At 41.6% G+C, this 21,804-nt stretch overlaps 1 protein-coding gene across 1 annotated transcript in view; it reads left to right on the forward strand.

Moving 5' to 3' along the window:
* The window catches only part of LOC149160526 (putative CRM domain-containing protein At3g25440, chloroplastic), a 98,882-nt gene that overhangs the window by 23,204 nt on the left and 53,874 nt on the right, over window positions 1-21,804 (forward strand). Inside the window, exon 3 of the mRNA XM_089436716.1 lies at window positions 6,031-6,423. Within this exon, the coding sequence (XP_089292842.1) occupies window positions 6,031-6,423 (393 nt within the window). The remainder of the gene's footprint in view (window positions 1-6,030; window positions 6,424-21,804) is intronic.

A 21,804-nucleotide genomic window follows, 5' to 3' on the forward strand; every position in this document is an offset into this window, starting at 1 on the left:
CTAGAATACATGTGCCCAAGCCTCCCTGCAAAATTTGAGACTTAGAGCAGATCTGATGCTACCAGAAATCAACACTCACTCTTAGCGAGGAATGTGGTCTAGCAATGCCTCCCACTGAAGCTAACCTTGACTTCATAACATCGTCCTCTGTGTTGTTGATGTCTGACATACTGTCCACCAACTACTGCGCTGCTGCTGCAACTGTACTACTGCTGACACTACCACTATCAACACTGCATCCGTACTACAACTCCCTCTGGATTTCTGCATCCGTGCTGCTCTTGGCACTGGCACTGCCAATTGCCCCTGCACTGCAAGCTGTTGCTGCTACTGCGTCGGCAACAGAAAAAACATCCCAAATTACTAAACAAGTTTTCAACATAGATGCATCTCGATGCTGAAGATCTGACTGCTGCTAGTCCCTCGTTGTCACTCTGAAGCCACTACGCTGCTGTTGCTACTGCACTGTGCCTCCCTACACTGTTGCAACTCTGCACTACGTTGCTCATACTTGGCATTCTAGCCACTACATTTGTTGCTCCAACACTCCTCTGCACCATCTGACACTTAGTCCATCCTGCTACTACTGATCTGGGCTCCTATAGCAAGGTATTAATCAGAGAGGTTGGCTCCTCAAGGATCCTGCCCATCTGTAGCTCTTTCGAACTACAACTACAAATCAGCTCACCTCCCTCCTGGACGTATCTTGGGTGTGATGGTTAACTACTCCTCGATCATCATGGGTGCAGTCTTCGGATAATGCTTCTCATCTTTTTCCTTCTGCCTGAGAGGACACTGTGTTGCGTAGTGACCCATTTCACCACACCTGAAGCATTTGATCTTCGAGACGTCCTTCTTCTGCCTCCGCTGCTCCTGCTGCCCCTTGGATGCAAGGGATGCATTCTCTTCCTCCTCCTTGGGCTTCGACCCACTGCTGCTGCTTTCGTCAAGTTTACACTTGACCAAGTCTCTCCTCAACTCCTCTTGCTTAAGAGCTGCCCACATCTCATCCCAATTTGGCAAAGTCGCCCTGCCCAGGATACTCTGGACAAAGACTTGCCAATCTTCAGAAACATAATTTAGGGCCAGTCTTACCAACTCGGACCCTTGAGGTGTAGACCCCACAGTTCCCAACTCGTCCCGGGTCTCCTGAAGCTTCGTGAGGAACAAATCTATGCATTCCCCCTTCTGCATCTGTGCAAATCTCAGTTTCTGCTCTAAGTACATCTTCCGCTACTCGGAAGATCCTTGATACAACGTTGCCAAGGCATCCCACATCTCCTTAGCAGTCCCTCTGCTAGCGACATGACAAACCATGTGATCCTTTACTCCATCAAGGATCATCCTCTTGGCCTTCACCATTTCTGCTCGGTACTTCTTCAGCGGATCTGGATCTGCAGGCACAACCACCACGCTGTCGACATAGGTCTTGAGAGAATGCTCATCTAGAAGGAATGACATCCTTGCCTTCCAGATGACGTAGTTGGATGCCCCATCCAACCTGTCCTGATCTCTCAGCCCATTGGTTGCCATCTCTGCCACGAAAATGTCGAACTGCTCCTCTCTGCTTCTTACTGCTGCTGCTCAGCCAATAAGAAAACGAACTTCTTGGCGAGAAGTCTACTGAGGAAAAATTCCCTCACTGTGCTTCTCCTCTCTCTTCTGACGTCTTTCAGCCCAACAATCTGCCTGCTGAAAAACTGCATCCCACTAGCTCTTCCTCACGTTGAGGATCAGCGTTGCTCCCTCTGCCACGACAAGATTTCAATCTGGAAGCCCTTCCTCTCTATCGACTCACTCAGAGAGAGACTTTCCTCGAAACTTCAACCCTCTTGGCTTGGCAGCGCAATCCCTCTAGGGATTCGCACTACGGCCTCCTGCAACTATTTCGATCTCCTTTTTTGCTAAGCACTGGGTTCTCTGGCACTGTTCTTCTTGTCTCACCTGCACTGCTCTGATACTATGTGAAAATTCCTCAACGAAATAACTACTGCAACAATTGATGATATTTCTCTTACTTGTTAGATTTACATGAACAAGTTCTTTGTAGTTTCCTACGGCAAACATTGAAATACATACACTGTAGCCTACACGATTTAAAATACTCTGTTGAAACAAGAAATTGAACAAGAGAAAGATACAACACAAATGACATAGTTGTTTTCGGACAAATGTTCCCGAAAAAACCCAATGCGGGAAAACCGGTCAACAGATCTGGGGTTTTTTATTATTGAGCAGAAGTTATTTTTGAATACAACCTCAGGATGCCTTGTTGGCAATCCAGTACAGAGAATATCACTTGGCAGAAGAAATTAGTGAGATTACCTCACTCTACACTGCAAGTCCCAGCTGATCCGGTCGCTGAACCAATGAGTCCCCGACTACTTCTACGTTGCCCCTGCATGGGCCTGCGTCACCTCTGTTGGGAATCGATTTGTTCTCTGGAGCTAATTCCAGCCCTCTCGGCTCAGAACGTCCAACTCTCCAGCAAATTCAGACCTCTGCTTGGAAGGCTTCTGCGCTGCTTTGCGTGGGCCTTGCGTGAGCCCTTCTTGGGTCTGCGTCACCCTATCTGCCTACAACGCTGCCTCCTCTGTGTCTCTCTGCCTCTCTGCTAAGTATTCTTGGCTCTGGAGAAGATCCTGCCAAAACTCTCTCTGCCCCTCTCTGCGTGATCACTACGACATCACTGCGCTGCCTCTAGCTTCAACAATTTGATCTGATTGATCAACTATCCGTCTGTCTTCCAAATGACCCTGAAACCTCCTTAAATAATCTCCTCGTTGACATTCAACGACCCAGATTAGAAGCTAATCAATGGCTAAGATCATTTTTGCTTGATCCTCGTCTTCTTTTAGAACTTACACCCACAGTTAGATCAATACCTGTTAATTACTTTAATTTCCTAAGTTTAGATTTAGGGTCCCATTAAAAATAATTAATTATTTTAATAAAATTGTCTCCAAGTGGAGTTTCCTAAAATGCTTTCTGGGTTCTTTGGAATACATGAGCCCAAGCCTCCTTGCAAAATTTGAGACTTAGAGCACATCTGATGCTACCAGAAATCAACAAACTGTAATGTCCCCGAGGGATTAATTAATTTGAGGGACAAAATAACTTATCGATCCCCGTAGGCTATGGTCCTCGATAAAGTGGAAAAAACCCCCAAAATACCAAATGTTGGGCAAGTTTTGGGGCAGTTGGGGCAAAAAGCCCAAACGTTGGGGCTTGGGGGCGAACATCACTCAATTAATTTAAGAGAAAATCCCTCGTGGAAATCTATAAATTGATGAGGCTTATAAGCGCTTGAGGTATATCTTGGATTGGATTATTTCATTTCTGTTTTGGTTGAGCCTGAGGCTCCGAGGTTTTAAGACCTCATTCTTTCTTTGCACTAGTTTCGGTGGAGGTGATCCCACCCTACCTAGTCATTTCTCTTCTTCTACTTTGTTCTGGCACAGGGTTTTTTTTCTTCATATATGGGGCAGCGAATTATTTTTGTGATCAAGTCTGTGTCAAGGAACTAAACACCCTAAGGCTGGACGAACTCTTCTCTGAAACTAAAGTCTGGACAGTTCGTGGTATTGGCAACCAGTTCTTTGTGAAGCAAGCCGGAAATCCCTAAGGCTGTTTTTTATTAGATTGACGAGTTACTGAGGGCGGACTATAACCCTAGGCAGTGAAATATCTTGCTCTGTCTGAAGTCCGAGTTTTTGCCACTCTATGTTAGACCGAAGTCTATCCTGAAGCAGCCAAGAGCATCAGAATTTCATCTCAGGCAGGAACAGAGACCACCAGGGTTGGAATCTGTATTTTCTGAAGCTGAGTGAGGCCCATCTGATAGCGAACTCGTGGTCCCTGTGGCAGATCGATCTTCATTGGACACCTTTGTAGTTTTTCTGAAGCCAAAAGTCCACGATCCAGAACCCTAAATGAAGGTGCGGACCTGTAACAGAACAATAGAGATTCTGTGGAAGTACGAAGGATGGATATGAGAATATTGGAGCTATATCTGAGGTGTCTTGGGATTTCTGAAGTAAAAATCCATTGATCTAGATGTCCCAAGGAAGGTGCGGATCTGTAACAGTGCAATAGGGAATTTGTGGAGGCACGAAGGGTGTTCTTGCAACAGACCCAAGCGTATTGAAGTGCAGACCTGAGTCCTTTGGAAGTTGTGTAGTGTCGTGCCAGTAAATCGACTTTCGGTTGTTTGTTTGGAACGATATCTGGATTCTGGTTAATGGTATTGTTGGCATGGGCCTATTCTAGGTAGTAGTAGTAGAATAATTTCAAAGTGTGGATCATTATAGTTGGATTTTATTTGCACAGTGTTGTACTGAAATTGTGAACATGGGTGGTATTTGCATTTTTGGATTGTTGCAACATTGTTGAATGTTTATGTGGAACAGTGGCATTGTGTTTGGATGCTAGTACATTGTGCCACTGAATGGATTATTTGTTTAAAAGAAATTTTGAAATCCTAGTTAACTGAAAATCCTAATAGAAAATTGCCCTAGTTACAGTCATTTCCATCTAGTATGATAATTTTATTAATGTCCAGCAAATTACGACAAAAGTAGGTCCACGGCACTAACAGGTACATTCAGTGTGAATACAAGAACCCTACATTGGCTTCTTGGCTTCTTGGAAGAATTCTATGAAGGTAAAATTTGGGGGGATGGTATTTCAGGGATCAAAAATTGAAGCAAAAGCTCCTTGAGCCTGTAACATCTTTGGAGTTTTCACAAAGCCTAGTTAAAATGACATTACTTTCTGCGTTGTGCTAATTACACTTGTAATCTTTAGTTAGTTATATGGGTAAATATTTCAACTCTGTATTTAGCAGCTTTAGTCTTCCTCTTTTTTAGTAGACTAGCTTATCTTTTCTCCAAGGAGAACTTTGCAGGGAAATCCAAGGGATGTTTCATCACATTCGTGTATGGCATCCCTAATAAGATTGTAGTGTAGACTAATACACCTAACCCAAGGGGACCTGAACTGGGCACCTACTGGCATGTAACTAGCCAAATGCTCATTTACATTGGCAACAGCCAGTTGAGCTAATCTCTTGGGCTCTAGTACTTTAACTTATTGCTTATTCATGATGTAAATTTGTATGGACAACCATGGATTCCTTCAATATCAAAAGTTTTCTTTATTTCATGACCTTTGCAAAATATCAGATGGAACTTCATGAAGATGTTGCCCAAATGATTTAATGATTATGTCTTTTGGCATCTTTTCATGTAGGTGTGAAGTCTTTCATAGGATGCTTGTTTCCTTTTCAACTTGATTTGACCTACTTTTACCTTCTGGGGAGCATTATCATTTAGTGATCTATATTCTGTCACCATAATCTGTAAAATTGTATTTCAAACTTTGTCGACTTGTCTTTCTATCACATAATTCAATATGTAGTCCCTAGTGTAAATGCAGCTGATAAAGAACCTCATCAGATCATCATTCAGTGATCAAATAAGCATTGCTGCTTGCACTCGTGCATTGCACTATAGTTGTATGAAAACTTTACCCTAGATATTTTTGCAATTGGATTTTCTGATTTTTCCTTAATCTTTTGATTTCTTGCAAATCAATGTACGTTGCATGGTTGTATCACTGTTATTTCGTCTGAACAGAGTCATATTGAGCTACCAAATTAAGTTTGAATTTCAGTGAAGAAGGTGGGTTGGGAAATCTCCGAGTGTGTCAAATTTCGAAATGGAGAAAAGCATATATTGAATTATAGTTCTTTTTAAAACTGTTTGGTTATATTTCTCGCAGCTAGTTCTACACGTTCAGAAAGTTCTGTGAAGGCATGGAATCTTAGCTGAACAGTTCATGTCTATCTATGCAATTGTTTTATAGATGTAAGTGATGTTACATAGCTATGCATTATGTCAAAGTGGTAAATTCGTAATTCAGATAATTTATGATTTACTTATTTGAACTTTGAAGTGCTTGGTACTTAAAATATTAACATCTGTAATTTTACCTGGCTAATGTTTTTGCTTACCTGTAACTGTTTTTCAGGCGAAAAGGAAAGAGGCCTTATTGATTGAGGCAATCAAAAGATACGAAATTCCAAAGGCTCCTGGTCCTGAACCTGAACGTTTAACTGCCGGTGAGCGCTTTTACCTGAAAAGAATGGGTCAAAAGCACAAAAACTATGTTCCTGTTGGAAGGCGTGGAATCTTTGGGGGTGTAATTCTGAACATGCATCTGCACTGGAAAAAACATGAAACTGTACAAGTCATCTGCAAACATTGTAAGCCTGGCCAAATACATGAATATGCAGAGGAGATAGCCAGATTAAGTGGGGGCATAGCAATTCATATTCAACATGACACAATCCTTTTTTACCGAGGCAAAAATTATACTCAACCAAAGGTTATGCAACCTAAGGACACACTATCCAAGAGGAAGGTAATTAAGATGTTTTGAAATCCAATTTCTTTTCTTGACTTTTTTATGGCATTTGTATACGCTTGTGTTCTGTGAACGTGCATGCCCTGTGAAGACATGGAACTTGATAAACATCGGAATTTATTTTATTATCTACTGGACAAAAATCAACACATTGGATGTACAGAACGGATATTTGTAACTTATATTCTTGTACAATAAGATGTCAAAGCTAATGCTTACAAATGATAAAAGGCTTATGCTATGCATTTAAGTTATAGGAAGAGGAGTGGTTTGAAAATTTGTTAAATATGGGATTCTTTTGGAGTGAAGATTATCTTGTTATGTGAGAATTCTATCCTCTCCTTGTCCTGGTTGAATTTCTTTTTGTATGACCTTCATATGCTTCAATATTTACCTGGCATATTTTTTTGCATCAGTGGTGTCCTTTCTCAAAGCAGTTCTCTGCCATTATCTTTAAAAAATCATATTCTATTCTTTTTGTTGTGTGGTCACATCCTTACATGCTCTCTCATACTTTCTTTCTTTGTCGCTTCCGCCAACACATGATTAGAACAGACCCGAGATTAAATGATTACAACATGTGGTGTTCCTTTGCATCTCCGTTGAAAGAATATTATAGTTTAGTTTATTTTTCTACTATTTATGAGCAGCCCTGATATTAGACGCATTTCCAGTCTTATTGAAAGAAAGAATGAAATAAAGAGATTATGTTAATGTCCGCAGATGACCAATGTAGGTCAGTTGGACTTGAAATTACATCCTGCAGATTAAAAGAGAATTGGGTTAGGAAGAACCTAGGGCCTGAAAAATATAGCTAAACACTAAAACAACATGTACAATGTGAACATCGTAAAGAGCAAGACATGGAGTAACCTGAAGGATGGGCAAACTTACACTATAGGACCAAGTGCATGTACAAATTGTCTTGAAGGGAAGATGAAGAACAAAAGGAGGTCGTTTTTTCTTTGTATTATTTATCTCTAGGCCATCACTTGTATGGAATATTTCTACACCTTTTCCGACCAAGTATAAGTTATGTAGCAGTATCAGGACTTGAAACTGTTAGATTTTTGTGTACATTCAATTGATGCAATGATGCTTCAGCCATATTGGCTGGTTCCAAAAAGAGTTAAGTATGCACTTATGATTGAGATTGTTGTGCTCAAAGATACTTGGTTTCAGTGAAACGATATCTAACAATCATATTCCAATTGATTTACAATTGTACAATCTCAGATGCATGTTTTGTAAATTTGTACAACTATTGCCTACCAAGCAATATTGGAGAAGTTTTCCTGTCTGATTGCATTTGATATTACTGTAAAGTATTTAATATGGCAACATAGCAATTGTATTTATGTCGTACAAACTAGTCTGGCATTTCTTTTGATGAATTTGATTGTGGATTTCTTTTTCAATGAATGAATTATATGCTTTTGTCTGCCAGTCTGTGATCTAGTGGCTAAGATGGAGCGTCAATGTGTTGATGACCCAGGTTCAAACCCTGGTGGGCATTGTGCCCTGGAAATTAAGTTGTCGTATGAGTTTGACAGCATTCTATATGCAGCATTCATTCAAAAAAAATTATGTGCTTTCTTTTGCTATGCAAACTTTTGATTGTAATTTCAAGATCCTTTTGATATATGCGCCAATCTCAAGCCATTACATGCGACTAATATACAATTCTTCTTAATTTTTTTTTATAATTGTTGAATGATCAACATGATTTCAAGTTTCTATAGGTAATTAGTTGTGCAGTTCTCATAAATAGGTTTAATTATTGCATCATTGCCTATCCTAGCTCTGGCCCCGTTACAACAAAATCTGGCACACAAAAAAGTGTAAAGTCCCAAGCACAAGATGTTACTTCTCTGCAACTTAGTAAGGCTATCCATTGCCAGCTTAGTAGCTCTTCCTTTGTCTTTTGGTTGGCTCTTCTCCAACACAAGGGGGCTATCCATAAGTAGGATTGCTGAGGCTAGGAGTGGAGGCCATTGGTGATGTTTGAAGAGTAAGCCTTAACAAAACAAGTGGTTGTAGTATAGGTGGAAAAATGAACAGTTTGAGAACAAAAAGGTGAGGGAAACACCAAGACTAGTTCCTACCAAATCTTGGACAAAACATTGTCAAAGAGGGCATGCATCTAAGAGGGTGAATGCATATATGTATGCCAAACAAGGGCTGCTATACATGCCATAAATCAGCCTTAGATTTCTGAAAACTATTGCAGAAAATTATCCTTGGAAAGCTAGGGGTGCCATTCTTAAGCATTGTTATGAAGGTGATGCCATATTACTCTAGCAAAAACTAGGTTTATTATGTGAGATTAACAGATTAACAATAAAAATAATAGGGAGTATATCCTCACATTACACCATCCAAATGAATGATATTTCATTACAAGGCCTTCATAACATACTACAAGGGTTTTCTACAACAATAAACAACATGTGAAAGAATTGCAAACATAAAGCCTTACATAACGTACTATCAATACCTCCATTCTTCTATTGAGCTTGCCTATATGACGGACAATGTAGTTTGTTACCCATCAAAAGTGGGTGACCCCATAGGAGAAAATTTTTCTCCCACACTTCATATCTAGCTGGCTAGCCAACAACCCTTGACAGTTGCCACTAGCTGATGATGATGTAATATCCCCATTTTTTGTTTCCCTTACGATGTAGTTAGGGTGGACTTCCAAGGTTGGCGACATCCAAGTCACAGGAGCAAGATTACATCATCAATGGGCCCAGAGGGTTTTTGGAGAAGTTTTATGGGGTTCGACGGGGTTCGCTTGCCATATTCATCAGCAGGGTCAATTTTGCACAATTTGTTCTTGGTTCCATTACATTTCGACGATTCTTGTAAAATGGGGTTATTATTAGGCACATTTTAATTAAATATGCCAAAGGTGCTATTTGGGACGGATTATTTGGAGAAACACCTTAGTGCAATAACTCGTTGGTGTGAAAATTTCGAACACGAAATTTTACTGCAATAACTGGTTTATTTCTCCTACTTATTATCCACAATAAGTTATTTACAAAACCCTTAAGTAAACATTAAAATAAATTCTACTGCAGTTATCACATAATAGCATAGAGAAAAATAACAGTGATATACAAGCACAAGAATCAATCACATCAACACAGTTATTTTTGGACAATTGTCCCCGGAAAACCCCAATGCGGGAAAGCCGGTGCAACAGATGAAGGTTTATTTATTAATCTTCAACAAAAGTCTCTTTACACAGAAGGATTCTACAAAATACTGAGACACTTCTGAGAGAAAACACCTGAGACAAATTTTCTCCTCTTGGAGAAGTTCTGGCACCCTAGAGACCCTCTACCCTCCTCTGCGTCAGCCTGAGTGAGGACTGCGTCTCCAGCTGCACTGCCCCTCACTGATCTTCCCTCTCTGCTGTCTCTCAGACCCTCTGCATCACCTCTTCCTCAATCTTTGACTGATGCTGATACCCTCCTCTTCCTTCACCCTACTACTCTCCCTCTGAAATCGAACTTCTTCTCCTTGAGAATCGATTTCCCTCGATTTTCTGAGTATTTGCCCGATGTGTCTTCAAGTGACTCTCAAGTCTTCTCTTCTACTTTTCCTGTTGATGAATCAACGATCGAGATTAAGTCTTTAATCAACGGCTAAGAGTAAAACAGACTTGATCCTCGTCTCCCAGAAGCTTCTCACCCATATCTTATTAATACCCATTAATATTTTTATTTTCCAAAGTTTAGACTTAGGAACCCATTAAAAATATTAGTTATGTTAATAACTCATCATCCGGGTGGAATTTCTCCAAACAATTTCTGGGTCTTGGAGATCTCATGAATGTTAGCCCCTCCACAAAATTTCGGAGCTAGATCACATCCGATGCTACCCAAAAGCAACACTCCCTCTTAGCGAGGAATGTGTTCTAGACTTCTAGTAATGCCTCCCAATATAAGCATCACACTGATCCATGTCGTCGGTCCTCTGCGCTGCTGATGCTCGGCCTGCTGCCCCTCATCTACTGCGCGGTTGCACCCTATACTGCTGCCCATGACACTGCAACTGTCACTGCTACATTTGTACTGCAACTCCCTTTGAATATGTTGCATCATGCTGCCCATAGCACTGCCATTGCTAATTGCTGCACTGCAACTCCCTATACTATCTGCTTCTGCTGCTGAAACAGATTCTTAACCATCCCCATCTTCTCCTTGAAATAAATAAACTTTGTTCTTCCTAGAGCCTTGGTGAGAATGTCTGCCACCTGTTCTCCTGTCGGAGTGTACCTCAACTATACGGCCCCCCGTTGGACACAGTCTCTGATAAAGTGACACCTGATGTCAATGTGCTTCGACCGATCATGAAAAACTGGATTCTCAAAGAGCTTGATGCAACTCTGCTTATCACACAAGATATTGGTCGCTTCCATCCTTCTCTTGAATAGTTTCACAAGAAAATTCCTAAGCCATATGGCTTCACACGAAGCTGTGCTAGCTGCCATATTTTCAGCTTCAACTGAGCTCAGAGCTATGGATTTCTGTTTCCTACTACAACAGGAGGTCATTCCTGATCCAATGTTGAAACAGTACCCAGTGGTACTTTTCAGATCTACTGAACTTCCAACCCAATCTGTGTCAATGAACCCACTTAGCCTGATGTCATTGCCTTGGGTGTATATTAGTCATGCTCGACTGTTCCTCATATATATCTGAGAACATGCTTGGCTGCTGCCCAATGCACCCTCTTTGGTTCCACCATGAACTGACTGAGGGTGTTGACAGCGTAACAAATGTCCGGCCTGGTATTGACCAGATACATCAGGGACCCTATGAGCTGCCTGTACAAGGTGGGATCGACTTCTTTATCTTCGGATGCATCAATCTTCTTCCAGTTGGTAATCATTGGAGTAGCCATAGGTCTACAGTCCTGCATTTTGAACCTTTTCAAAATCTCTGTAGCGTATCTCCCTTGTCCAAGGAAAATCCCACCCTTTTGCTGCCAAACTTCCAACCCTAGGAAATAATGCATTTGTCCCAAATCCTTCATGTTGAATTCTGTAGCTAGGTTTTCCTTGCAATCTTTGATGAGCTTGGATGAGCCTGTCAAAAATAGATCATCCACATATAACATCAGGATAAGAGGCTCATTCTCTACAACCAGATAATAGAGATTAGGATCTGCGTCACTCTTGACGAATCCCATCTTCTGCAAGTAACCATCAATTCGACCGTACCATGCTCTAGGTGCCTGTTTAAGCCCATACAAGGCTTTCTTCAACCTGCATACATGAGATTTCTTCTCATGTGTCTCAAAACCCTCTGGTTGTTCAATGTATACTTCTTCTTCTATCACCCCGTTCAAGAACGTCGTCTTGACATCCATCTGGTGAATCTCCCACCCCATTCGTGTTGCAAGGCATATCACGGATCTAATAGAAGTATACTTGGCTACGAGGGCGAAGGTTTCTTCGTAGTCTATCCCTTCCTTCTAAGCATACCCCTTAGCCACAAACCTGGCTTTGTATCTTTCCACACTGCCGTCTGCAACGTATTTGACTTTGTAGAGCCATCTTGAACCTACAACTGACCTGTCCTGAGGCCTAGGTACTACTTCCCAAACATCATTGACCATCATGGAACTGTATTCTTCCACCATATCATCTACCCATACTTGATGCTGAACAACCTCCTGAAAACTAGAGGGTTCTCCAACTTGAGCCACCAAGGCTTGGTATCTGTCTGGCTGTCTACACTCCCTTTTCTCATTCCTGGGCGCATCGACGGAATCCTCTGCATCTTGTAGTATTTGTCGAAGTTCCCAACTCATTCTTCCACTGGTAGTGGGTATGTCTATCTGCTCCTCTTCCTAAGACTCCACCTGTTGTGATACCTCTGGAGTTTTTCCCTTAGGAGAAATACTGGTGCTAGTTTCTGCTGGTCGAAGCGGCTGGACCAATGGATCATCCTTTGACTTCTCTTCGGAAGGCATTTCTCAGGATTTCCTGAAAGCTCTGTCCTCCATGAGCTTTACATCCCATCGAATTACGATCTTTCTATTCCTCGGAAGATAGACTCTATATGCCTTAGCATTCTTGCTATATCCCACAAGATATCCTCTCTCTGCAGTCTGATCCAATTTCTTTCTCTTTTCTTTGGGTATATGACAGTATGCCAAACTCCCAAATATCCTGAAATGACTTACTTCAGGCTTCTTACCGGTGAAGACACTCTTTGGAGTAATCTTACCTAATGCCTTATGAGGAGTCCTGTTTTGGACATAAACAACCGTGTTGCATGCTTCTGCCCATAGAAACTTGGGCATATCTTGATCATACAACATTGCCTTGGTTGCTTCAACAATAATCCCGTTCTTCCTTTCTGCTACTCCATTCTGCTCCGAATTATAGGGAGTTGTCCACTCCCTTCTGATGCCTTCCCTTGAGCAAAAATTAGTGAAGTCCTTGTCGATCTATTCTTCACCATTGTCTGAGCGCAATATCTTTATCTTCTTTTCTGTCAGATTCTCAACTAGAGCCTTGAACTCTTTGAATCGACCAAAAACCTCATCTTTGGTTTTTAGAAAGTAGATCCAAGTCTTTCTGGAATGGTCATCAATGAAGGTGACGAAGTATTCGACACCACTAAGAGCTTTTGTGGACATGGGTCCGCAGATCTCGAAGTGTATAAAGCCTAGAACACTCTTAGCCCTATTGTTACTTCTGGAAAATGCCGCTTTGGCGTACTTGCCTAGTGCGCACCCTTTGCACACATCATCTTGTTTGGTACTCAACTCTAGAACTCCTATTACTGTTCTTCCAAGAATTCTTAGAGCCCCATGGTGTAAGTGTCCCATCCTCATGTGCCACAGTTCATTCAAATCTTTTTCCCCACTGCTGCCTATCAGTGCCATTGGAGATTCTCGTTGTAGTCTATACAACCTATTACTTCTGACTCCAATTTGGGCCTTCTTTTTCCAACTTGGGTGTTTGACATATACTTTCTTCTTAATGAAAAAAACATCACAGCTCTTGTTTTGAAGTTGAGATATAGAGAGTATGTTCATCCCCAATCCTGGCACATGCAGCACATTGGTCGCTCGAAACCGATCCCTTGCTTCTGTTTGAAAGACTACAATACCTCTTCCTACGGGGTTACATTTTGACTTGTTTCCCATGTTGAACTGGAAGTTCATCCTTTCTTCCTGATAATTCGAAAAACATTCTCGTATTCCTGTCATATGCCAGGAAGCTCCACTATTTATATACCAAACCTCAGAGGAGGCAGAACTCGCTAGGCAAGTGACTTCTTCTTCCAGTCTGGAAGCTAACATAGAATAATCATGATCCATGTTCTTCGTGCTCTCTTCTTTCTCTGGAGATCTGCGTGAGTCCCTCTAAGTTGATGCCCCGACATCATGCTCCTGACTCATAGCAGATTCTTTAATCCTGTTGCCTGATCTCTGCTCTGATACCATGTGAAAATTTCGAACACGAAATTCTACTGCAGTAACTGATTTATTTCTCCTACTTATTTTCCACAATAAGTTATTTACAAAACCCTTCAGTAAACATTAAAATAAATTCTACTGCAGTTATCACATAATAGCATAGAGAAAAATAACAGTGATATACAAGCACAAGAATCAATCACATCAACATAGTTATTTTTGGACAATCCTCGGAAAATCCAATGCGGGAAAACCGGTGCAGCACATGAGGTTTCATTTATTAATCTTCAACGACAATCTCTTTACACAAAAGGATTCTACAAAACACTGAGACACTTCTGAGAGAAAACACCTGAGACAATTTTCCTCCTCCTCCTGGAGAAGTTCTGACACCCTGGAGACCCTCTACCTTCCTTTGTGTCACTTCTGCACCACTTCTGCGTCAGCCTGCGTGAGGACTGCGTCTCCAGCTGCGCTGCCTCTCACTGATCTTCCCTCTCTGCTGTCTCTCAGACCCTTTGCGTCACCTCTTCCTCAGTCTCTGACTGATGCTGATACCCTCCTCTTCCTTCACCTGCTACTCTCCCTTTGAAATCGAATTGCTTCTCCTTGAGAATCGATTTCCCTTGGGTTACTGAGTATTTTTCCGGTGTGTCTCCAAATGACTCTCAAGTCTTCTATTATACTTTTCCTATTGATGAATCAATGACCGAGATTAAGTCTTTAATCAACGGCTAATATTAAAACCAATGTTGCAAAAATCGCGATTTAATCATGATTTTTTCGCTGAAATGATTAAATCGGCCGATTAAATCAATGATTTTGAAAAAATCGCGATTTAATCCCATTTTTTTCGAAAAATTCACGATTTTTTGGGAAAAAATCTTCTTCTTCTTCTTCTTCCTTTCTTTCTTTCTTTCTTTTTTTTGTTTTGTTTTGTTTTTTTTTTTTTATATTTTAATTTTGCCGTTTTTGGCTGATTTTTACGATATTTTTTTATTAATTAATTTATTATTATTTATTATTTATTTTATTTTATTTTTATTTATTTATTTTAATTTATTTATTTAATTTTATTTATTTTATTTTATTTTTTATTTTTATTTTATTTTATTTTTTCTGATTTCAAACCCTCGTCGTTTTAATCCCAATCGTGATTTTCGCAACATTGATTAAAACAGACTTGATCCTCGTCTCTTAGAAGCTTCTCACCCATATCTTTATTAATATCCATTAATAATTTTATTTTCCTAAGTTTAGACTTAGGAACCCATTAAAAATATTAGTTATGTTAATAACTCATCATCCGGGTGGAATTTCTCCAAGCGATTTCTGGGTCTTGGAGATCTAATGAATATTAGCCCCTCCACAAAATTTCGGAGCTAGATCACATCAGATGCTACCCAAAATCAACTGTTGGAACCAGGGTGAAGAGATCTATAGGATGGGATGATGAAAAGTGACTTTTAGTGGCTGGAGAAATCATAGAGGTAGATTAATCATTTTCCGAGGTTAAAAGTGACTTAAAATAAAATAAAAATCACTTAAATAAAATAAAAGGGAGACGACTCTAGAATGAAATAAAATTAAAGTGTAAAGGAAGAAGCTTCTAGAATGAAAATAAAATGATAAAATAAAAGTGCTTCTAGAAGGTTGAAGGGAGATCCATCAAATTTAAAAGGTGGGGTGGGGGGGGGCTAGCCTTTTGGATCATTAGGAGTTAATCATTTGTTGTTTGTGAAGATTGGGGAAATTGTTCTCATAGGTTCATTGTGTTCGGGACAAAAACCATTGGGTACCTTTGTGAGATTGGATGGAAACCCATCTCATCCCTTGGTGAATTCATTCCGAATTCTTAGGTTCGTTTATCAGTTCCGGTTTCAATTTGGGGGGCTAGATTCAGTGTTGCGGCAGTCATATTGAGGCCACATCTCAACTATTGTATTGGCATGCAATCTTGCTCCAATTAATAAATAAAGTTGAGTTTGATGTTATTTTTCATGTGCATTTTTTGAGTTGCAGCGTTTCTGGGGTTTTTATGTTGTAAAATTGATTTGTTTGTTGATAATTTCATGGTGTAAATTCTGCGATTTGATTAAATTTATGGTGTAATTTTTGAAGAAAATTTCCGGAAATTTTGGTTAAATTATTATTTGGGATATTACAGTGGTATCAAAGTTGGTATTCCTGCCATCCTGAAGGATTTATTCGAGTTTTGTTGGAGTAGTTAATTATCAAAGTTAATTTTGGACGCCAAAAACCCTATCCAATTATTGTGTTCCAATTAAAAATCAACTCAGGAGAACGAGATTCCTTATATATTGTGCTTGCCGGGTAGCCGAGTTAACTACCTCTGCAGAAACCATATTAATCTTACTGCGGGGCATAACGCAAAGATGAACACTCCTTCCAGAAGCTGGTTTTTTCTATTGTAGGGGTTGATACTACTAGTGTTGGTCCCATTAATTTATTTAAGTTAGTTGTGGAGGTTACTGGGCTGAATTGATAGTTGGATTGAATCAACGTTAAGGGTTGTGTCTTGTTGTCTGACACACTGTTGAATTTCCACGATCTTGGGTCTAGGATAGAATCTTAAAATCTTTGATGCTACCAAACCAAGAATCTCAACAGAACTACTTTGCACAACGGAATATAAACAACAGTAAATCACACGCACAAAATATGGACAACTTTTTACAATTTTCAACCCAACTTCGTTATATTAATCAACATGTAATACAACAGTCTAGGGCTCCCATACTAGGGATAATGGCCCTCATACATCCACTAGTACAAGATACAAACCGGGGCTTGGTGTCGGTACATCGACGACCAATCTGCCCTCAACAAGATACTTTGACCATCTGACTGTCGCATACTCTCTTAGCTCCTCTCGTTCGTACCCTGTACCTGCTTAGTCCTTTGGCTCCCGATTTGCTGTTCCTGCCTTTATCAATGCTCCAAGTCCATTTGACCACTGAACCTCGACTGTCTAGTTTGCTCACTAGTTGATCGTTTGTCCATCAACATATCAACACATCGAGACTCCTGTTGAGTTGTTCATAACTCCACTTGTGAACAACTTTCAATTTGCCCACTGCTGCTCCTCAGCTACTCAGGGACTTCAACCCACTATGGTCTTCCTGCGTTGCTCCAATGAAGACCAACATAGGGCACGGAGGGCTGCCACCTGTCATTGCAAGATGTCCATCTCCCACAATGAACACGGGCTAGGAGGACTACCCATCATTTGCTATAGGAGTCCTTTTCCATACACAAGTCTAGGGCTCCATAAACTGCTCCTGGCTGATCCTTGAGCTCCAACAACTGCCTCTCTAGCAACTACTTTTGTCCATCAAAGTGTTGCACATCGGGCTCCAACTTGGGCACTATCACCCTATCCTCCAACAGACTATAAATGCCCAATCACTATCCACACTTGGTCCACTCTCACGTTGCCCTCCAACGGTCCAGGAGTGACCAGTCCTTGCTGTATCATCTACCTTTGGCTAGGGCATCCTCACACCTAGGAAACCGTCTTGGCTGCCAATAGACTCCATCAACTATCCAACCCTTGGACACCCATCCAACTAGCAATCAACTCTATCAAAACACATACCTCTGCAAGTCCTTAAGGGCTGATGGCTTCCTTTGCACGGCTGCTGCTACCCAGCCGTTGCTCAGCTGCTGTTACTTGATTGCTGTTGCTACTTGGCTGTTGTTGCCACTCGGCCATCGCTCAACTGCTGTTACTCGGCGGCTGCTACTACTCGGCCACTGCTGCTACTCAGCTGTTGTTACTCAGCCGCTGCTGCTACTCAACCGTCGCTCAGCTAATGTTACTCGGCCGCTGCTGCTATTCCGCCATTGTTGCTACTCGGCCACTGCCGCTACTCGATCGCTGCCGCTACTCGGATGTATTTTCTCAAGAGATAAACACACTTTTGGATGTGTTCAAATGATCCTCACTCACCTCATATTTATACACAAACATGAGGGCTACATGTGGTGTCAACAAGTCTAATTTGGACACAAGCCAACCTGCTCTTTTCTCCCAAATTAATCCACAACCACATATATTAACTTCAAAAATTCATAACTCCATTTCTACAAACTCGGAACCAGATGATCTTCGTTGCATCGGATTCGTCGCTCAGCTATTGTTACTCGGCCGCTGTCGCTACTCCGCCGTTGTCGCTACTCGGCCTTTGTCGCTACTCGGATGTATTTTCTCAAGAGATAAACACACTTTTGGATGTAATCAAATGATCCTCACTCACCTCATATTTATACACAAACATGAGGGCTACATGTGGTGTCAACAAGGCTAATTTGGACACAAGCCAACCTGCTATTTTCTCCCAAATTAATCCACAACCACATATATTAACTTCAAAAATTCATAACTCCATTTCTACAACTCGGAATTAGATGATCTTCGTTGCGTCGAATTCGTCTCGACGAGAGCTATCATCCTCATCCATCACATGTCGAAATGTGCTCATGGTTTTGACCTAAATCACGATGGGTGCAAAACCCCAAGCTTGGGTTTCAAGCCCACAAGGCCACTTGTGGAGCTCCTTCCTCCAAACCCTCAATCCACAAGGCTTGGAGTACCTCCCAAGCTACAAAAATCAACACTCCCTCTTAGCAAGGGAGGTACTTCCAAGACTAGGAAGTAACCATCATCATCTCTGACGACACTAGCCCATCTGGCATCCATCACTGCAGCATACCCTGTAGAATGAATCCGACAATCTTGGTAGTGCCTCTGCCTCATCACATATGAACCTAAAGATCCCAAACCTCCATAGGGATACTCCCTCTGAGGCTAGACTCCCTTTGAGCCTACACGATCTCCACTGGCTCAGTCCTGCAAGCACTCATCCTCCTGGATCAAATACCACTTGTGCAAATCCCACCAATCTCGGATATGCAACATCACGATCCGATGAAGACTCTAGCCTGCCAACCTGTAGTCCATCACATGAAGCCATCTCGATCAACCTGATCTTGTCCATGCCAAAGAAACCCTCGAGCTGTCCCAACCATCCATGGCAAATCAACGGAAGTCCATGATCAACAATTTGCCCTACAACAAACTATTGTTCATCGGGCTCACCACCAATCCACCAGAACTCCCAGCCAATCTCGCTGCCAAGCCAATCAAGACCACATCTCCATGTCTCCAGCTGAACCCTCTGCTCCATGATCTAGACACTGACAACTCCCTCTGAGTTGCTTCCCTGTGCACACTCTGATTCATTGTCCCTCAAAGTAGCTCAAATTCACTTTGATACCATGTTGAATTTCCATGATCTTGAGTCTAGGATAGAATCTTAAAATCTCTCACGCTACCAAACCAAGAATCTCAATAGAACTACTTTGCACAGCGGAATATAAACAACAGTAAATCACACATGCACAAAATATGGACAGCTTTTTACAATTTTCAACCCAACTTCATTATATTAATCATCATATAATATAACAGTCTAGGGCTCCCATACAAGGGATAATGGCCCTCATACATCCATTAGTACAAGATACAAACTGGGGCTTGGTGTCAGTACATCCACGACCAATATGCCCTCAACAAGATACTTTGACCATCTGGCTATCGCTTGCTCTCTCAGCTCCTCTCAGTCATACCCTGTACCTGCTCTGTCCTTCAACTCCCGATCTGCAGCTCCTGCCTCTATCAATGCTCCAAGTCCATCTAACCACTAAACCTCAGCTATCCAATCTGCTCACTAGTTGATTGTTCGTCCATCAACGCATCAACACATCGAGACTCCTGTCGAGTTGTTCACAACTCCACTTGTGAACAACTGGGACTTTAGCCCACTATGGTCTTCTTGTGCTACTCCAATGAAGACCAACATAGGGCACGGAGGGTTGCCACCTATTGCTGCAAGATGTCCATCTCCCACAATGAACACTGGCTAGGAGGACTGCCCATCATCTGCTGTAGAAGTCCTTCTCCACACATAAGTCTAGGGCTCCATAAACTGCTCCTAGCTTATCAGACCCTTGAGCTCCAAGAACTGCCTCTCTAGCAACTACTTTTGTCCATCAAAGTGTTGCACACCGGGCTCCAACTTGGGCACTATCACGCTGTCCTCTAGCAGACCATAAATGCCCAATCACTATCCACACTTGGTCCACTCTCATGCTGCCCTCCAACAGTCCACGAGTGACCAATCCTCACTGTAGCATTTGCCTTTGGCTAGGGCATCCTCACACCTAGGAAACCCTCCTCTTGGCTGCCAACAGACTCCATCAACTGTCCAACCCTTGGACACCCATCCAACTAGCAATCAACTCTATCAAAACACATACCTCTGCAAGTCCTTAAGGGCTGATGGCTTCCTTTGCATGGCTGCTGCTACTCGGCCGTCGCTCAGCTGTTGTTACTCGACCGTTGCTTCTACTCGGTCGTCGCTCAGCTGTTGTTACTCGGCCGCTGCTACTATTAAGCCGTTGTTGCTACTCGGCCGTCGCTCAGTTGCTATTACTCGACCGTCGCTCAGTTGTTGTTACTCGGTCGCTACTGCTACTTCGCCGCTGCCGCTACTCGGCTGCTGCCGCTACTCGGCCCCTGCTGCTACTCGGCCACTGTTGCTACTCTGATGTATTTTCTCAAGAGATAAACACATTTTTGGATGTATTCCTCACTGACCTCATATTTATACACAAACATGAGGGCTACATGTGGTGTCAACAAGGCTAATTTGGACACAAGCCGACTTGCTCTTTTCTCCCAAATTAATCTGCAACCACATATATTAACTTCAAAAATTCATAACTCCATTTCTACAAACTCGAAATCAGATGATCTTCGTTGCGTTAGATTCGTCTCGACGAGAGCTATCATCCTCATCCATCACATGTCCAAATGTGCTCATGGTTTTGGCCCAAATCACGATGGGTGCAAAATCCCAAGCTTGGGTTGAAAGCCCACAAGGCCACTTGTGGAGCTCCTTCCTCCAAACCATCAATCCACAATGCTCGAGTACCTCCCAAGCTACAAAAATCAACACAAAGGTCGAGGTCAATCACATCCTTGGAGCCGAAATAGAGTAACTGAGCGCATTGTTTAGTGAGGTGAATTTATCATTCAACAAAAGGGGCGAGACAATGGCAATATATGTTGAGATCGTGGATCGAATCATTAATTTGTTAGTTTTCTAAAAGCTAGTTAGCTAATCTGTGAATTTTTGCTAAGTAAAGAGTTGAAACTGAACTTTAACTTTAATTAAAAAATATGCTGATTTTTCTAACTGTCATGCAGTGGAAATAAGGAACAATTGAATATAAACACACAAGTGAACAATACACACAAATTTATCTAGGAAACCTTAACTGGGGAAAACTTGCAATCTTGGTGTTTTTATATTATTCATCTTAGCAAATCTTCAGAAAGAGATTACAATCACGAGGGAAAAACTTTTCTTTGCCTCTCCAAACCCTCTGTGCACTGGTCTACGCCCTTCTCACAAACACGACCTCACTTTTGGGCCCTTGTACGAACTTGTATGACCTGTATGGCCTCCTCTGTGCACTGATTTCGGCCTCTAAAGAAGTTTGCAAATTGTTGGAAATGATCTAAGGCTGAATCAACCTCTCTTGTCTCTCTAATTCGCTGATCTGAAACCCTAACTCTGAGCTGAATGACCAAGTTCGGTGCCCTTTCTCCTCTTAGAAGTCAACTTGGGTCCACCATTGCCACAAATGGTTGAGATTAAATCTCCTTGGATTGCTGAGATAGATCTAGTTTTTGGCTATAGGAAAATTTAAATTTTCCTATGTCAAAAACAATATAAAAGGTAATTTCTGCACCTTAGCCCCACTTGTGGGTCTGTCTGCCGAATTTAGTGCACCTGGTAAATCTGGCAAAATTCTTTTGTTGAGTTTGTAGCTATGGTT

The sequence above is a fragment of the Pinus tabuliformis genome, chromosome 5_2 (assembly GCF_031772625.1).
Source record: "Pinus tabuliformis cultivar Carrire ecotype Pingquan chromosome 5_2, CPIR1, whole genome shotgun sequence".
Lineage (NCBI taxonomy): Eukaryota > Viridiplantae > Streptophyta > Pinopsida > Pinales > Pinaceae > Pinus > Pinus tabuliformis.